We start from the raw sequence: 16,883 nt of genomic DNA, 5'->3' as shown, positions 1-16,883 counted from the left end.
GTGACCTAGTCCTGACCTAAACTGGACCATCTCCTCTAGTCCTGAAGAGTACTTCATATTCATTTGCTACTTGCAGAATAAAGGCAGAAGAACAAAAACGCCAAGCTAACAAGCTCAGCTTAGGACTTCTTAATATTGACTGTGTAATTCCAAGACTAACAGCTCCACCATGTAGGGTGTAGTTTGGAACTATTCAAGAAAGTAATAGCCAATGCATGTATTGGATATGTGTTTTCTTTACTAGTGCATATAATTTTTGATGCATAATTGCTATATTTAATCACAATATCTTCAGACATATTTAGAAGAGAAGGAGGAGAATGAGGACAGATCATGACAGAAAATACAATTGAAGAGAAACAACAAATGACATTAAATGGTGACAGGATGTGGAACAATTTCAGTGACTAATGTTTACCTGCAAAGAATCTGAATGTACTTTGATTATACAAAAGAGCAAATGAATTTAAATACAAAATGTTAAATGGATCTGTCTCTGTTTCTAATGATGAACCATGTTACAAGAACTTCCTTAAACCTACAAATCTGTCATTTTAGATAGTATTACTGAATGTGTTTCTTAGCATAACTGAGTTACATTTGTTTGAACATAGATGATGATTGCAAGTTTCTTCCAGGAGCAGCCTTAAATAACTAATTTCTGTGTTTGTATGTATCTTGAAAAGACATAAAACAACTGAAAAGAGTAGGATATGCTTCTACTTCTGGAGGAGACTCAAACACTTGATTAAAAGACCATTGCAGCTATTGATGCTTTTTAGAGGAAGGAGATCAGAGCAACTTCTTATACAACTGAAACTGCTGCTAGAATGCAGCCAGGCAGAGTATATTTTTTTTAAATAAGAATTTGTCGAGTTTAAGATTTATAATAAGTAAAATTGCTCAATGCTGCTGCTTTTTGAACGCACCACTTCAGATTGATAGGGTGATGGCTCTCTGTAACACTTCTGACAGTAACACTACTGAGCAGATTTTCCCAGAACTTTTGATAAAAGAGTCAAATCTGTACAAATAATGAATGAAGAACGTAAAATTAAAATGCAAGAAACAGTAGAAATACCTTGCTTCTGACATCAGTTCTACCTTCTTTTTAAAGGACTTGTTTGCTTTCCCTGTATTCTTCTTCATAATAAGAATATTTAAACCCAGTATAAAGCAAATATGCTTCTTCCCATAATTTTTCTCTCCTTCAGTCTTCTTTCCTCCTGTTCCCAATTCTCTTTGTCCTTTTGTTAAATACCTTATGAGGAAACATTACCTGATGACTGAACTAGTAGTGTCATGCTCAAAGATGTCTGTCTGCCTCTTGGAAAGCTTGACCAGGACAGAGAGGATCAGATGAATTTCCTTTGAAGCATACTGTTGTACCTTCAGTTGTGGTGGTCCTTCAGAAGTGAAGCTGCTGGTTCACCTCACATGCTTACGTACATCTTTCATAGGCAGTCAAGGAACTTCCAGTTGAAAATTCAAATTAGAAAGCTGAATCATGATCTTGGTGTGTCCAGTTAATTTTCAAAACTGCAGAGTTCCAAATACAGTGAATAGACTAGGAAGCGATTCATCTGCTTGCTTTTCCTAAGGTACCCTCTAAAACTCAGCTGATCCTTTGGCAGTAATCAGCTGTGGCAGCGGTGGTCCTGAGAACTATTTTGGGTGTTTTTTTACTAATTAAAGTATTATGTTGGTAAGGAACATGATTGTGGAAGTTCAAGAAGTCCAAAAAAGAAATTTAAAACTAAAAAAGTAAATATCTAGATGTACTTACATATCTTATAAATTATTAGTAGGCTGGTTGTTGGTGGTGGTAGCACTAATACCCAACTGGGCTGAATTATCCCAGAATGGAAGGGATTGGAATATAGGATGTTTGCGGAGATCTTTATTATACTTCTAGTGCATTACCACCATTTAGGCATTCATTATCTTCCATTAGGAGTGGTCTGCATTAATATCAAACTTACAAATGATTTTGCTGGAATTGAAAAACTGATCTTGCAAACAGGACATATGACACAACCAGTGACAATAATAATAGTTTATTTTAAACCATATAAGTATGTAGCAGGCATGGACAGAGGTTTACAAGTATTAAAACTATTTCCAAAGTCAGCATTGTCTAACTTAAGTTTTAGTAAGGTGAACATTATAGACAATAAGGAAGATAGCTGATATTAATCTTACAGATGTTGTATGGCATTATAAATCTCATCATCTGTAAAATGCATGGACTTAATTCTGTTTCTGTTCTAAGTCTGATTTCTGAGTAGTTTAAATATCTTTGAATTAGTGGAATGATGCCCTGAGTATCAGGTCTTCTGTCAAGTGATTCTGATGAGTATCAAGTCAGATGGTTAAGGGAGAATGAGTCTACAGTAAACATGGAAGTTTCAGATGTCAGGGTAACAAAGTGAAAGATATTCCAGTAAAATAAGCAACATCAGTTGAGAGTGCAAAGGAAACCACGGTTTCAGAAGAGTAAGCAGCTTCATTAAACTCTATTAATGATCCCTGTAGATGAATTTTGCATTTAAATTAATGTCTTGCTTCTAGAGAAAGCAGCATTACTGAGCTTCAGCCGATGATGCAGAGATTTAAATGGGCTAAACATCTGTGATACCCTGATGACTGACCTTCTAAATAAGATTTTTTAATTTATTTATTTATTTTAGAATTACATGAATTGCAGATTTAGTAGTTCACTTTTTTTCCTCTCTCTGCTGAAAGACAGTTGTTTGAATTAAAATCATTCTTTATCCTTGCAGGGTCTTCATTCTGGTGCTTACTGGATATTGTTCCTATAAAGAATGAAAAAGGAGATGTAGTACTCTTTCTGGCTTCTTTCAAAGATATAACAGACACAAAAGTGAAGATTCCTGCAGAAGACAAAAAGGAAGGTTCGTGTAACAACATTGATAAGAACCAACAGTGATAATTTTTTGAGAGTCGTACCTACATGAACTCTCCCTCTCATGTACACTTTTCAATATAGAGATCTCATAGCTTTCCAAAGAAGAAATTAATATATGACATGGAAAGAAAAATGCTCTGTTGAAATTCTTGTTTGTAAGTTTTTCTTATTTATGCATTGGTCCACAGTCTGTAACACAGAATCCAGGGCACAGAGTACTTTGTTTTTAAATCTGAATTTGTTTTAATATGCCATTATTTAATTTATTTACTTTCTAGATGGGTGAATGCCTTTTTTCATGTTTTTCCATGAGCTGAACATACAACTTCAGAAATTACTTTGCATTATGTGAAGTGGATCTATTCATGTTTCCTCTAATTTTCATTACATTATACAGAATTATGATATTTTGTCTTTAGGAATATCCAGTAGTGTAAGAAACACATTCTCACATTTATTTGTTTCTGGAAAAAGAACAATGCAAGGATTCTCTGATGAATTTTGAAAAAGATTGTGTTATACTAATACTTCACAGCTGCCATAACATAATTTTGACTGTATAGTGAGTCAGGTTTTGCTGAATTCTACTAACACAATTCAAAGACAGTGTGTGAATATGGAGGTTATGCAGTCAGCATTGGCCTTTGTTGTGTGTCCAAGGCAATGAACTTATCCCAGGTTTACACTTTGTAAAGGTATAGTGAGCCAAGAAATTAGGTTTGCATCTTTTTGGTGTCAAAGGAACTGTCTAGAAAAGATTTTCTGCAAACAGAAATAATAACTTTCAGAATTCTGAAAAAAAAATCATTAATTTTCCAATCTGATACTCTCAGGGGTTTATTTAATTTTTTCACCCTGTGGTAGTTATTTGATCTCTGCATATCTCAGAAAATATGTAGGTATGGCCTTCAGACTCCTTTAAGTGTTTCTGAAGTGGGGGAAGAGTTAATATTCATCTTTTTCTCATTTAAAATATTAGCTTTTCAACAAAATAGTTATATTTCAGTTACAGAGAATGGCAATTCAGGATTTTTTTTACTCCACTTCAGTAATTTAAAACAGAAAATACGCTTCCATGTGCTGCTGAATATTTGCAAACAAACATTTATGTTAAGGATGTCTGCCTCTTGTGTACATCTGGACAAATAATTTCACCTTTGTCTTACTTTTCAAGCCCTGAATAATGGAGGATTTGGGTTTTTTTCAATTCTTCACTTTTTGCACTGAATATATTTGAGAATTTCTGAGCTGAAAGACTGAAGAAAGGTCTTGAAGTAGTACACAAATAAGTTTTGCAGCTTTTGCTTACTTACAATTTCAACCAACTGCTTCACCTCAAAGTAACCTATTTAAAATATAAAAAAATATTTTATCTAGTTTCTCCTAAAGAAAACCTTACTGTTATGGGTGTTCTAGGAGATACTCTGTTAAAATATGATACATGGGATCATGTAGAAGAGAGATTATCAGAACATCTGTTCTTTAAAGGTTAATGATTTTCCTTAGGAGAGATATAGATTTTCAGGAAACCCTCAGCAAGAAATCACATTTAGTATACCAGTGATGACTTGATATAGGCATACCACTGATTACTTGTAAAATGACAGCTATTGTTTATGTGATAAACATTTTATAGCTGTGTGCTTATTTTAGGGTTGATTAAAATTATCTTTAGCATTTGATGTTCGTGTTAAATCATAAACCTAAGCAGATTTTAACTGTTGTTTGCTGTTGCACATGTAAAAATTTGTATTCACCCAGAATAGAGCACAATCTGAAAAATTGGGTTTTCCTTCTCTTTATACTGATTTTAAAATGGGAATCATTTTATGCTATTGTGATACTTGTTTGCATCACAGTGACAGAAAGTACCGCTGTGGGGCTCTGTCAAATACAGTTTTATATAAGAAAACCACAGGATTTAACCATTTATTAAAACCATTACAAATAATTCCAGCATTTTAATTTTATGTAAATCAGCATGGCTTATATATATATACTATATATATAAACAAATATAGTGTTATGTTAGCTTTTTAAGTAACATTCAAGTTCTTCTATGTGAAAGTGATTCACTAGTCTTACAGTGGTGAGTATAATTTCATCATTGTCAGAAAAGAATCCCTATTACAATCTATGGAACTTGATTCAGTATCTGAAATCTCAGAATGTTTAGCTTCTAAATGTAATTGGTTACTCTTAGATCACAACTTCCATCAGGCATGTAGGATGAACTTAATAAAAAATTGAGTTTATATGATGTTTAGAGTTATAAAAGATCTCTTTTAATGTTCGGTGATTAACATCCTTTGCAGTTATTGATACACATTCCCAGATATTTTCGGGGTTAATACTGCTAAAAATACAATTTTACTTTTTCTACGATTACTGAATTTGTCCTGTAAAAAAAATCGGGTAACTTGGAAACTTGCCAGCTCTTGCTATAAGATAATTGTTGTTATGAACAGTTTTCTACTGCCTTTTTGGCATATCTATTTTTATTAGACTGTGTGTGGGAAGAACTTGGATGCAGATGTGGTCAGTATGAAACTCTTTTGCTCGTGCAAGGCTGTTTTATTTTTTTTTGTTTTCGTTTCACTGTATCTCTCCCCTGTTCTGTCCAGAGCAGACTTTTACAATTTGTATGAAACATGAAGTCAAATTCCATCTCCTTTTAATTTCTAAACTCCTTAGACAGCTTATCTAACAAAATTCCTTGATGTTTCTTCTATCCTAAGCCCTTGAACCCCTTGGCACTCCACCAGCACTCTATAGTAATACACTGACTGCTGGTCCCTTCAGAAGTCTTCTCCAGACTCATTCTTCCTCATACCTTTTCCACCTTTGATGCCATCTGTTTCTTCTTTAAAATCTTGCTCTCCTTCTGCTTTCACAGTGACATCATCCTGAGCTTTATCTTCTGGTTTTATGGCCTCTCTTTTCTTGTGGATTGCCTTTTTATTTTTACAGACCTTGGGAGTTGATACTTCCTTTGATTTTCTGCCATTTTCTCATCTATTTTACCTCATCTGTTCACACAACTTCAGTTGCTTCTTTGTGCCTGGTACCTTGCAAAAGTCCAAGTTTTTGCCTGATTTGCCTTTACCCAGCCCAAATGCCAGGTGGCATCTGTGACCCTTTTTTTTGAACGTCTCATTCTAAATACAGATTTAATGAAACTTTTTTCTGCTCTTCTTCTGTTATAAAAGTTTCCAATGAAATCCACCCTATCAACGAATGGGAAGAGCAGACTTTGTTTTAAGGCTTTCATATAAGACAAAAATACATTCCTAAGATATTTGGCAGTCTTTAAGAATGCTGTGACAGCCAATGGCTCTTATATGGCTTTTTTTTTTTTGTTTGGTTTAGATTTTTTTAGTTAATTTACTATCCTTCTCCCCCACCCTATCTCCCTTTTAATTGCAATGTCCGTAGAGGACTCAATTTTTCAATATTGCTGATTTATTTCCAGCAATCTATGTTTCCCTAACTGTATAAGTTTATTGTAGAAATGGACATTGCTTTCCATCTGTTTAATAATACCTGTAATTATCTACTGTTGTGAAAAGAAACTCAGCAGCTTTTCTTCCTAAACTCGGGCTCTTCAATCAAGTTGCTGGCCTTTCCAATATACAGGAAAAGTTTGGGTTTTCTATAAAATGTTTCTTTTAGAAACTGTCTTACACAGTTTTATAGGAGATTTACTTTAGAATCCTGACTTACAATTTTGGTAAACTGGTTAAAAGTTCCATTGTGCTTCCAGGGGAAAAGTGATTGAACTGAAAATACCAGACTTCAAATCTGGACTCCTGTATGGTATGGCTGCTTCAGTGTTTTTTAATTTCTGAGTATGAACTTTCCGTAATGCACTTGGACACATGCTGGAACTTAATGAAATTACAAGAATCCAAGTAGGGAAATAAAAAATTAAATTAGTCTGCAACTCCTTTTAGATCTCTAATCTGTCTGCAAATAAGAAATAATTTAGGTTATATAGATCAGTACAGTATATATATAATACAGTTCTACTGTTATAACCACTGCTAAAATTCCCTTGTTGAATGTGACGCATTCCAACAAGTGTACTTCAGCCTTCGTTGTTTATCCATTGGTGGTTTTTTAATTTGAAAAATAATTTATCCATTTGAAAACAATTAGTAGGACAAATTTTCTCAGCTTTATTCCAGCATTATTGTAAAAATGTGTGCAATATATAGAAACCACATAATCACACAATAGCTGATATGGGGCCTGCCTGGAGATTGTCTTCTCCAGTGTTTAATATTCAAAACAGGGTCAGCTAGAACAGGACCATGTCCAGATGTGTGCTGAATGATGGAGACTTCACAACTTCTCTGGGCAGCCTGTTTGGCTGCTTACAAAGTTTGTTGCAGTGTTTGACTGCTCACAAAGAAAAAAAAAGCTTTTTCATATATTTAAACAAAATTTCACATATTTATTTTTGTGCCCATTGCCTCTTGTATTTTCAATGGGCACCACTGAGAAGACTCTGGCTTTGTTGTCTCTATTTCCCTCATTAGGTATTTATACACATTGATAAGTTCTACCCCAAGGCTTCTCTGCTCCAGGCTGAACAATCCCAGTTCTCTCAGCTACTCCTCCTATGTCAGATGCTTTAAACACCTGATCATCTTTGTGGCCATTTACTGGATTTCCTCTAGTATGTCCATGTTTCTCCTGTACTGAGGAGCCCAGATCTGTACCCAGTGCTGCAGATATGTTTTACCACCGTCATAGAGGGGGAGGAATCATCTCCTTTAACCTGCAGGCAATGCTCTTCCCAATGCAGATTTCAATGCTGTTGGCCTTCTTTGCCACAAGGCACATGTTAAACCTGGCATTTACCAGGACCTTTGGGTCCTTTTCTGGCAATCTGCTTGCCTGCTGTTGGCCCCCACCTGGCCTAGTGCATGGTTTTATTTTTCTCTGGTGCAGGACTTTGTTGAACTACATGAGGTTCCTGTTGGCTCATATCTCCAGTCTGTCCAGGTACCTCTGAACCATCTTGCATCTTAAGGATCAACAACTCCTCACTCTCTAATTGTACGACCTGCAAACTTGCCGAGAACACACTCTCCATTTTCTAAGCCATTAATGAAGTTAAATAGTATTTACCACAGCATCAATGCCCCAGTCAAAATGCTACTGTCATCCAACTCAACTTCATGCTGCAGATTACAACCCTCTAAAGATCAGCAATTCAGCCAGTTGTCTGTGCACCTCACCCTTGTTTGTTGGTCATCCCCATATTGTTCCTAGTTTGGAGGCCTCCTTCCAGATTGGCCTGCCTGTTGGCAAAAATGCTTTTATCCTTGTAATAACGTGAATTAAAAGTTGTACTACACCCTTTCCCAGTACAGATTAAACTAAGCTGCAGTGTTGCAGTTTAACTAGCTAGCTTTTTGTGTCTTATTAATCCTTAGCTCTATAAAAATTTCTGAGAAAACAGATTTATTTTCATTATGCATCATTTGTTGGAGAGAGGGGTTGTTCTTTTGAATGTGCCAGGGGTGATATACCATGTGCTAAACATTTTGCATTCCAGATTTTTACATAAAAAATGTCTGTTGGGGGCAGGGATGGGCTGCACTTCTAAGAAATTCTGCAATGTTCACTTTGATTTATTTTGCTTAATTACCCTCTCTGCTACTTGATGATTGCTCAAACTACAGCAGAGCTTATGGGGAATGTGAAGCTGGAGGGCAGTGACCATGAAATGGGAGAGTTTCAAGATTCTTCAGGAGAGTAGATTTTGGCCTCTTCAGGGATCTGGTTGGTGGAGTACCATAGGATAAAGCTCTGGGGAGAAAAGGCCCTAAGAAAGCTGACTAATATTCAAGAATCACTTCCTTCAGTCTCGGGAGCTATGCATCCTGACAAAGACATACAATTGTGTCAATAAAGGAGTTGAGACAGAAGCACAGTTTTACCCTGACTTTCCTACTGTCCAAAGGACTAACATATTGGGGAAGCCTTTGTACTTCCCCTTTGTACTTGAGAATGATGTGGCTTCTGACTGACCATTAGAGTAGATGAGTCTGCTTTTCTTCCACCTTAAAAGAAAATGCTTTCCTCCTGGTCAGTGCAGGAGAGTGTAAATGAACACTTGGGGACAAAAATAGACTGCCTTTTTACCATCTTCCTGCAGATATATGTGAGCATATCTGCCTCTCCTCTTTCCACTTTCTTATGCAAGCATCTATCAGTCTTTATGGCCAGTGCTTTAACTTTCTATCAAGAGTTAAATGTAAGTGGCAGTTCCACTCCTACAAATCTGAGAGGCACAGAATATGTTCTGGAAGTGAGGAAAAAAGTGTCTTTTGTGGTATGCATTGAGTGAAAATGAGAAAAAGCAAATTCTTGAGCAAATGCAAAGTAACAGACTGTATTCTGGGATATCCTGGAAAGGTGACAGAATATATGTGTTAGCAACCAAATAGTTCATTGACTCACCAGTTCATGCATAAATTCATGAAATCACCTCTAGATTTTCCTTAAAACACAAGTTCTTAAAATAGGAGAAGGGGAAAGTTGTTTGTTTGGGTTATTTCGTGGTTTTGGGTTTGTTTCTTTTTTTTCATTCTGGTGGTTTTCTGTTTGTTGGACTCGGCTGATATAAGACTCAATGGAAAATATATTCAGATTTTCCATTTAGAGTTTGCTAGCTAGAAGAGTTGTGTATGTGGTAGGAGGTTTTTGGAGAGTTTTCTGAGGGGTTAGAAGGAGGGGTTTTTGAGGAGGTGGAGGACTGACAAACCTTTGTACAGGCATGTCTTGTTTCTATGGAAAAAAATTGAAAAGGAAGAAACGTCTTTAGAGACTTCCATAGGCCTAGACACAGCCTGGTGTCTTATATTTTATTAATTAAGAGAACATGAGGATGAGAATGCATATTGTATATGTACTCTGTGTACAGAAACACAAATAACAGGACTTGGAACATTTCCAGAATTCACCTGTAACTGCAGTTATATTGAATGTAGTTCATACTAACTGCAGTTATGTTGAATGTAGTTCATACTATAGCTCCTTCAAGCAACACTGAAATTCTATAAAGATTCAGTAAGTCAGACCTATTACAGGTGAGAATTGTTTAGCTGTAGTAAAGATGGTTTTACGACCATCCATCCTACCTTGTAAAGTGGTTTTGCTTTATGACCAGTCACTTTCATAGTTTGAAAAGCTCATTCCTTGAGAAATAATCAGAGTTTAGGTTTGGGTTTTTCCTAGACCACATGAAACATTTACACAGACATTATAGGTTTTTGAACTTACACATCTTAGCTCCCTAAGCTAAATTTAAAAAAAAAAACTATTTTCCCTCAATGTTTTAGCTTTGGACAAGTTCCACTGACCGCAAAATGTTCTTACAGGTGACTGCTCTGGTCCTGAATTGTAAATAAATATATTAAGAAAACAAGTCCTTATTTTCAAAAGGCTTGTTTCCATTGCAAGATAGAAATTATTCAGGTGTATATATTCCTATTTTCATTTAAATAAGTGACTAATATGAACTTCTAGACAATTATTTTTTTTTAATTGTGAAAAGATCAATGATTTTGGAATTATGATCATATCACATTAACCTTCCTCAAATAAAGACTATCAGTAAATAAACTATGTGATTGAATTAGTAAAATTAAAGGGGGGGGAGGAGGGGGAAGAAAACATACCTTTAGGTTCAGTATAGACAGAAAGACAGACATCAGCGCTTGCTGAAGTCAATCAAAAGTTTCTTAATGACTTAAAGAATTTGAAATATTTAAACTCTAAGGATTTTTTAGCATTTTAAATATTCTCTGTGTTATTACAGTTATGTTTTTGTTCATAATGATAAATAAGCATATCACTTTACCGTGAGCTAACATTCACTGTGGGAAATACAGCCTATGCTAGGTTTTTTTTTTTTCTCCCTATTCTTTTTTTCTTAATGACAGAAGAACCAGCAGCCCGAAAGGTGCTTGAGGATTTCTTATCTCATAAGCATACCACGGTTTAAAGGTTTTTACTGTCCCTGGAAGTAACATGTACATGAGACCCTTAGTGACCTGCTTTACTGGTGGACTTGGCAGTCCTGGGGTAATGGTTGGATTTGATAATCTTAAAGGTCTTTTCAAACCTAGATGATTCTATGGTTCTATGGTTCTGATCTACAAAACTGCATTAATGTATACTGCTGCTTCTTTTCTCTGCCTGGTCAAAGCTGAATTTTCTCAGGGCACAATATAAAAATTATGAAAATCATACAATTGATCCTGTAATTATATTTACAGGCTTTCAGCTATATGTGTGTTAAGTACCTCTTCTTATTGAATCAGTTAATCTGTTAGAAAAAAAAATGGTTACAGGCTAGCCTGGATTCACCATACAGCTAGCAGTTCTGTGAATATTTGGTTGTTGTTCATAGAAAGAATGTGTCTGCAACCAACAGAACTCCTGCAGCCTATGGCTCATGGGAGTGCTTTTATTCTGTCATTAATACAAAAGCAGCTTTTTATCAGTTTTCCTTTTATTGACAACTGCTGGTGTGCTGTCCCCTGGAGATTAATATCTGAAACTCAGCTGAAAGTTTTAAAAATCCTACAAAACTTCATACAAGCCTTCTGATTTTGAAGGATTTTTCTGTTCATTCAGAATCCATTTCTATTGCTTTTCCCTAATTGTCTCCTTTGGAATTTCCTTGTTTTTTTTTTTTTTGTGGGTTTGGGTTTGTTTTTTTTTTTTTGAGAACAATCTATAAAATATATTTTGCCTTAATGTTATTGGCTATGAATAAGTACCATTGTGTTTCCTCTAGACTTCATTGTATTTATTTTATAGCATGTGTGCTATTCACAGATGTCTATGCAATGATCACACTTTCTCCTGTGGTTTTCCTTACTTTATGGTGCAAGTGATGAGGGCTTCTCAAGACTTGTATTAAGAGGACAAAAAAATCTTAATTTTACTTTTTACAGGAAGCGTTTTACAGATAGAGTTGTAAGACTGATAAATGATGGAGAAATGGTTCATGGAACTCAGGATCATAAAGGAACAGTTCAGTACTTATAAGGTATCCCAGGTAACAAAACCTCATTGTGTGATCGGGCCAAGTGTCTGGGTTATGACACCCTAGAGAAATACACAGAAAGGTAATGGGGAGGTTTATTTCTCTGTCTGGTTTCAGAATACAGCAGTAGGGAAGATCGCCTATTTATAAAAGTATGCACTACACTATTAAATAAACCTAAATCATATAAATTTTTAAGATAGCAGGCACTGTAGGGTTGACTACCCATGTGAATCTGGAGCCATCTTTTCTTCAGAGCTCTTCCTTGCAAAGTGTTTAAAGATAGCCGTGTCTGTACTACCTTTCCTGGTTTTGCCCATATGGACAATCAGGTTTGCTGCACATCACGATTTGAAATGGTCATATTTATACTGTTTGAAGAGGATAATCAATGTGTCTGAATCAGTCTTGCTCTGTGCCTAGCAGCCACACAAAACCAGACAGGACAGCAGCAGCAATCAAGTAGCCAGGGCTGGAATATAACCTTGAGTGTGGAGCTATTGTTATTGTCAACATGCAAGAAAGCAGTGAATGGTTAGGGTCTTGTCTCTAGTGGATTTTATGTTTTCAGTGTGCTTGAAGGATTGAAAAAAATTGCAGAAACACTGATAAGAGGTCCAAGTCTGCAGACTCACAGCCTTTTGGATAACTCTGTCACACTGGATTTTGGTATAACTACCTTCTGTGAATAAAATTGCTCAGGTGTGCATGTGTTCCAGGACTAAACTCTCACACTACTTTGCCTTGCCCCTCTATAGCTCATGCACATATTGTCAGTCTACTATGTTCTGGATTGAATTTGAGAGGTGCTGGTTGCTTTTATTAGTTCTCTAACTTTACAATTGATTGAATAAACCAGATAAATCTCTTTGGTTTTCCTGTGTAATGTGAATGAAATGCTGGATATTAATTTTCTCTTTTGCATCCATACACACTTGGGTAGAACATTTTCTGTGGTGATACATGATCAGACTGGGAGATGATTCAATACAAACACATGTTGGGCATTTAATCACACCAGAGGGAAATCTAGGTAGTGGTTTTAATGAATGCATATTCTGCTATGACAGTGCATAAACTGAGGAAAAAGTGAAGGCAGTTCTTTCAGTGCTGGGAAAAATGAGGAAAACTACCAAGGCTGAGACATTTTCTGGCAAAAATGTACAGCATTTTTGGCCAGAGCAGGTTAGTTTCTTGCAGTATTTGGAAAGAGATGCATTTCATGGTGTCTCTTATGCCACATCTTGACTGCTATGGAGTGTGTGCATAATGCTTCTGGGTCATGTCAGAGTAACTCAGTGTAGACAGCTTGAGTCCACTATACATGAAGATCTTGGTGGTTCTACTTGTATGTGATAGATTTACTTTCCAAGAAAGCTCCTATTCCTGTGCAATTGAAGTCAAGCATGAGGCTGAAGACTTAGAACAAGAACAGGTTGCTAATCAGGTGTATCCTATCCATGTCTGTGGAAAGGGTCTTGGGCCATGAGCTGTTTCATGTCACCCTCTCAGCTGTTCTATGATGGAAGATCCCAGAAGGTGGCAGGCTGCAACAAGCTCCCTTGACCATAGCCTCAGGAACAGCATGTGATATCTATTATCTGTTACCACCTGAACTTCATGGCTGAAAGAATATCTCCCATTTGATGAGTAAACACTTTATGCTACACTTAAATACTAGAAATGAAATATACTTCATCTGGGGAATAAGAATATTATAAATCATACAGTATTCTGGACAATATCTGATACTATGCTATGCTCTGAGTACTCTGTTGTGTTTTGAAGGAGAGCAGACATAGGTTTTGCTTTAATTTGATCAGTAAATCTGAGTTTACAGTTCTTTTTCATTGCTAGGGCAGCATATACCTTGTAGAGCTTGTCAGAAGTTGCTGGATTTTATTTTTCTGATTTATGCCTAAGGAGTAGATATTTTATTTTCCAAAGGCATAGGAAAGGATTTATGACTCCACTTTCTATTAACCCTAAGCAGAAGATTGATGTCTCATGTTTTTCTAAAAACACAAACAGAAGAGTCAGCAGTTACAAAGGCATTTCCATTTCATTGTGGGTTTTTTTACTCAAACCTTCCATTATAAGATTACAAGAGGTCCTAAGCTGTTATTAGACTAATGTTAAGATCAGCAAAGTTTTGTCATTAAAAGTTTCTTTCCTTAAGAAATACTTCTGAGATTATCGTGTGATGTTTGTCATGCTATTCTCAATCTCATTTGAAAGAAAAGAAAAACACAAAAGGACAGCAGCAAGAGTTAAAGAATACCACTTTCCTGATGAAAGAAGAGGCAAGTCTAAATCGCAAAGCATCCTTCTTAAGAGCTATTCTGGGGTGGAGAGGGGGAAGGAGGGGAGAGCATTATTCTGGAAATTATCTAGAGTTCTGAAAACATTGCTGGCAAGAAACTTGCAAAAGGCATTTGCTCACTTTCTGAGCTTGCCTCATAGAAGTAAAGCACATTTTATTGACTACTTTGTGAGGCCGTAAATTGAATGGCCTCATTCAACACAGCAGTTCAGGCTGCAAAAGGGAAGAGAGGCCTGTAAATAATTTTAAAGGGAATTTGTCCTGGGTTCCACTGTAACAGTTATTTTTCTCCTTCCTAGTAGCTGGAGCAGTGCTGATTTTTTACTTTAGCCTGAGAACAATGCTGGTAACACACTAGTATTTTAGTTGTTGCTAAGTAATGATTACTCCAATCAAGGAATTTTCAGCTTCTCATGCTCTGCTAGTGAGGAGTGGCAAGAAAAGTTGGGAGAAAGCAGAAGCAGGACAACTGACCCAAAGTAGCCAAAGGGATATTCCATACCACAGCATGTCATGCCCAGTATATAAACTGGGGGGAGTCTCCTGGAAGGTCCAGATCACTGCTCGGATCAGGCTGAGTATTGGTCAGTGGGTGGTGAGCAATTGTACTGTACATCACTTGTGTTTATTGTTTTCCTTTACCTCTTGAAGTTTTATATTCTCTCCCCTTGTTATTTCACTTATCACTGTTACTATTGGTGGTAGCAGTAGCAGTTTTGTGTTATACCTTAGTTACTGGGCTGATCTTATCTCAACCCATGGAGTTTACATTCTTTCAATTCTCCTCCCCACACTTCTGGGAGCTGGGTGGGGTGTAAATAAAGGGGAAATCAGTGAGCAGCTGCATGGTCCTGAGTTACCAGCTGGGCTTAAACCACAATAGAATTTCAAAGACATATTAAAAAGCCAGACAGCTACAGCTGCCCAGTGCTACAGTAGAGACCTGATTCAACAGACTGAAATTAATTTTTGCTCAGGGAAGCAGATAAGAACTTTATTGTCACTCAGAATTTAAGAGCACTTTTAACACTGGGTTTTACATGGTTTGATGTTTGAGAGATGAAAACTAACAAAACAACAAACAAAACAACACCACAAAATTACATTCAGTTAGTTGAATTCTTTTCTGAAATATTTTGAATTTGCCTTTCTTCACTGTAGCTGGCATCTCTGTGTGTTGTAGTTCTTTCAACTATTTGCAGACAACAAAGTTGGAAATGGGGAAATTTAGGACTCCCTCAAATGCCTCCTCCAGGTATTGAGTAGCTATTTGGTTTTGCAGTGCATTGTAAAAAATCTTCACCTAGAGAGAGCTCTTGCATGAATTACAGGAAACATTCTTCACTGAGAAATCTGTAAAGTTTCTATGCTTTTGTTATGTATGGTTTTGTGTTGTTGAACCAAAAAGACATTAGTCTTCTATAAGTCAAATCTTTCTTGCCTAGAAAAGAACCTAGAAAAGGCAGGTTCTAAGATGCTAACAAGCTATTTTGCTTGTAGTTAATTTCTGGTTCTGCTAAATGGTTTTGGGTTTGTTTGGGGTTTCTTCCCCCCCGCCCCCCAATTTTATGCATTCCTTCTTTCTGTTTATTCCTTTATTCCCATAATTCCTTTTTTCTTAATCCTGACACATCATAAAATGTCTATTTTCATTTACTCTGGCATCAATTCACTGTAATTCCACCAGAGTTACTAGAGTTTCTTTGAATTTACTATTGTATGACAGGAAGAAAATCTGATCCTATGATTGATAATTACAGACATCTGAATGGAGGGAAAAACCACAAACCTTCCCAAAACGGTGCTCAGTCGTTACTCCATAATGGATTTCATGTCACCAAGGAATGCATAAAATAATATTCCAGTGACCATATGCTGGGAAAAGAAATTTAAAAGCATGAATACAAGAATTGGATATTATTAGTGAGCAAGCTTGCAAATAAGTCTGTTTTTACATAGTAGAAGCCTAGTATATTTCAGATTATTTGTTTTTTAAAAGCACATTACAAGAGATTTTTTTCTTTCCCTGAAACAAGAGAAAGGGTAGAAATAAATTAAGGACATTTTAAGCAGTTACTCCTAGCCATGCTTGTCTCTGGTCTGTAATCACTATTTAATTTTCTGAAAAAGTAAGGAGTACATTTTTCTCACCTATGAAATAAGATGTTGTAATTAGTTGCTTCTGAATTGCATGAAGGCATTTAACAAAACTTCCCAGTGACTTTTATTAGCCCTTCAGGAGAGGAATTTTGTTTTTTTTTTAAATGCAAAAGATTAAGCAAAACTAAGAAAAGACACGTATAATCTTTACATCTAGCCCTATCTATAGCCAAGTCTAAAATGTCAATACAGCTCCTAAAGTTATAATTGCCATTTCCTGATGTTTACTGGACTCACACTTCTGTTCTTCAGAAAAATGGAAAGGAAGAGGAAGAGCGGGGTCACATTTTGAGTCAGCACGCAGACGGAGTAGAGCTGTCCTTTATCATATATCTGGACATCTACAAAGAAGAGAGAAGAACAAATTAAAAATTAATAACGTAAGTGTAATTCTTCTCTGT

General features: G+C 36.1%; 1 protein-coding gene across 1 annotated transcript in view; it reads left to right on the top strand.

The window, feature by feature from the left end:
• KCNH8 (potassium voltage-gated channel subfamily H member 8) overlaps positions 1-16,883 on the top strand; it is a 170,460-nt gene that overhangs the window by 67,711 nt on the left and 85,866 nt on the right. Inside the window, exons 3-4 of the mRNA XM_005143283.2 lie at positions 2,784-2,915; positions 16,735-16,862. Of these exons, the coding sequence (XP_005143340.2) occupies positions 2,784-2,915; positions 16,735-16,862 (260 nt within the window). The remainder of the gene's footprint in view (positions 1-2,783; positions 2,916-16,734; positions 16,863-16,883) is intronic.

The sequence above is a fragment of the Melopsittacus undulatus genome, chromosome 1 (assembly GCF_012275295.1).
Source record: "Melopsittacus undulatus isolate bMelUnd1 chromosome 1, bMelUnd1.mat.Z, whole genome shotgun sequence".
NCBI classification, from domain to species: Eukaryota; Metazoa; Chordata; class Aves; order Psittaciformes; family Psittaculidae; genus Melopsittacus; species Melopsittacus undulatus.
The sequence above is the reverse complement of the archived record's forward strand: the minus strand, read 5'-3'. Positions and strand labels throughout refer to the sequence as shown.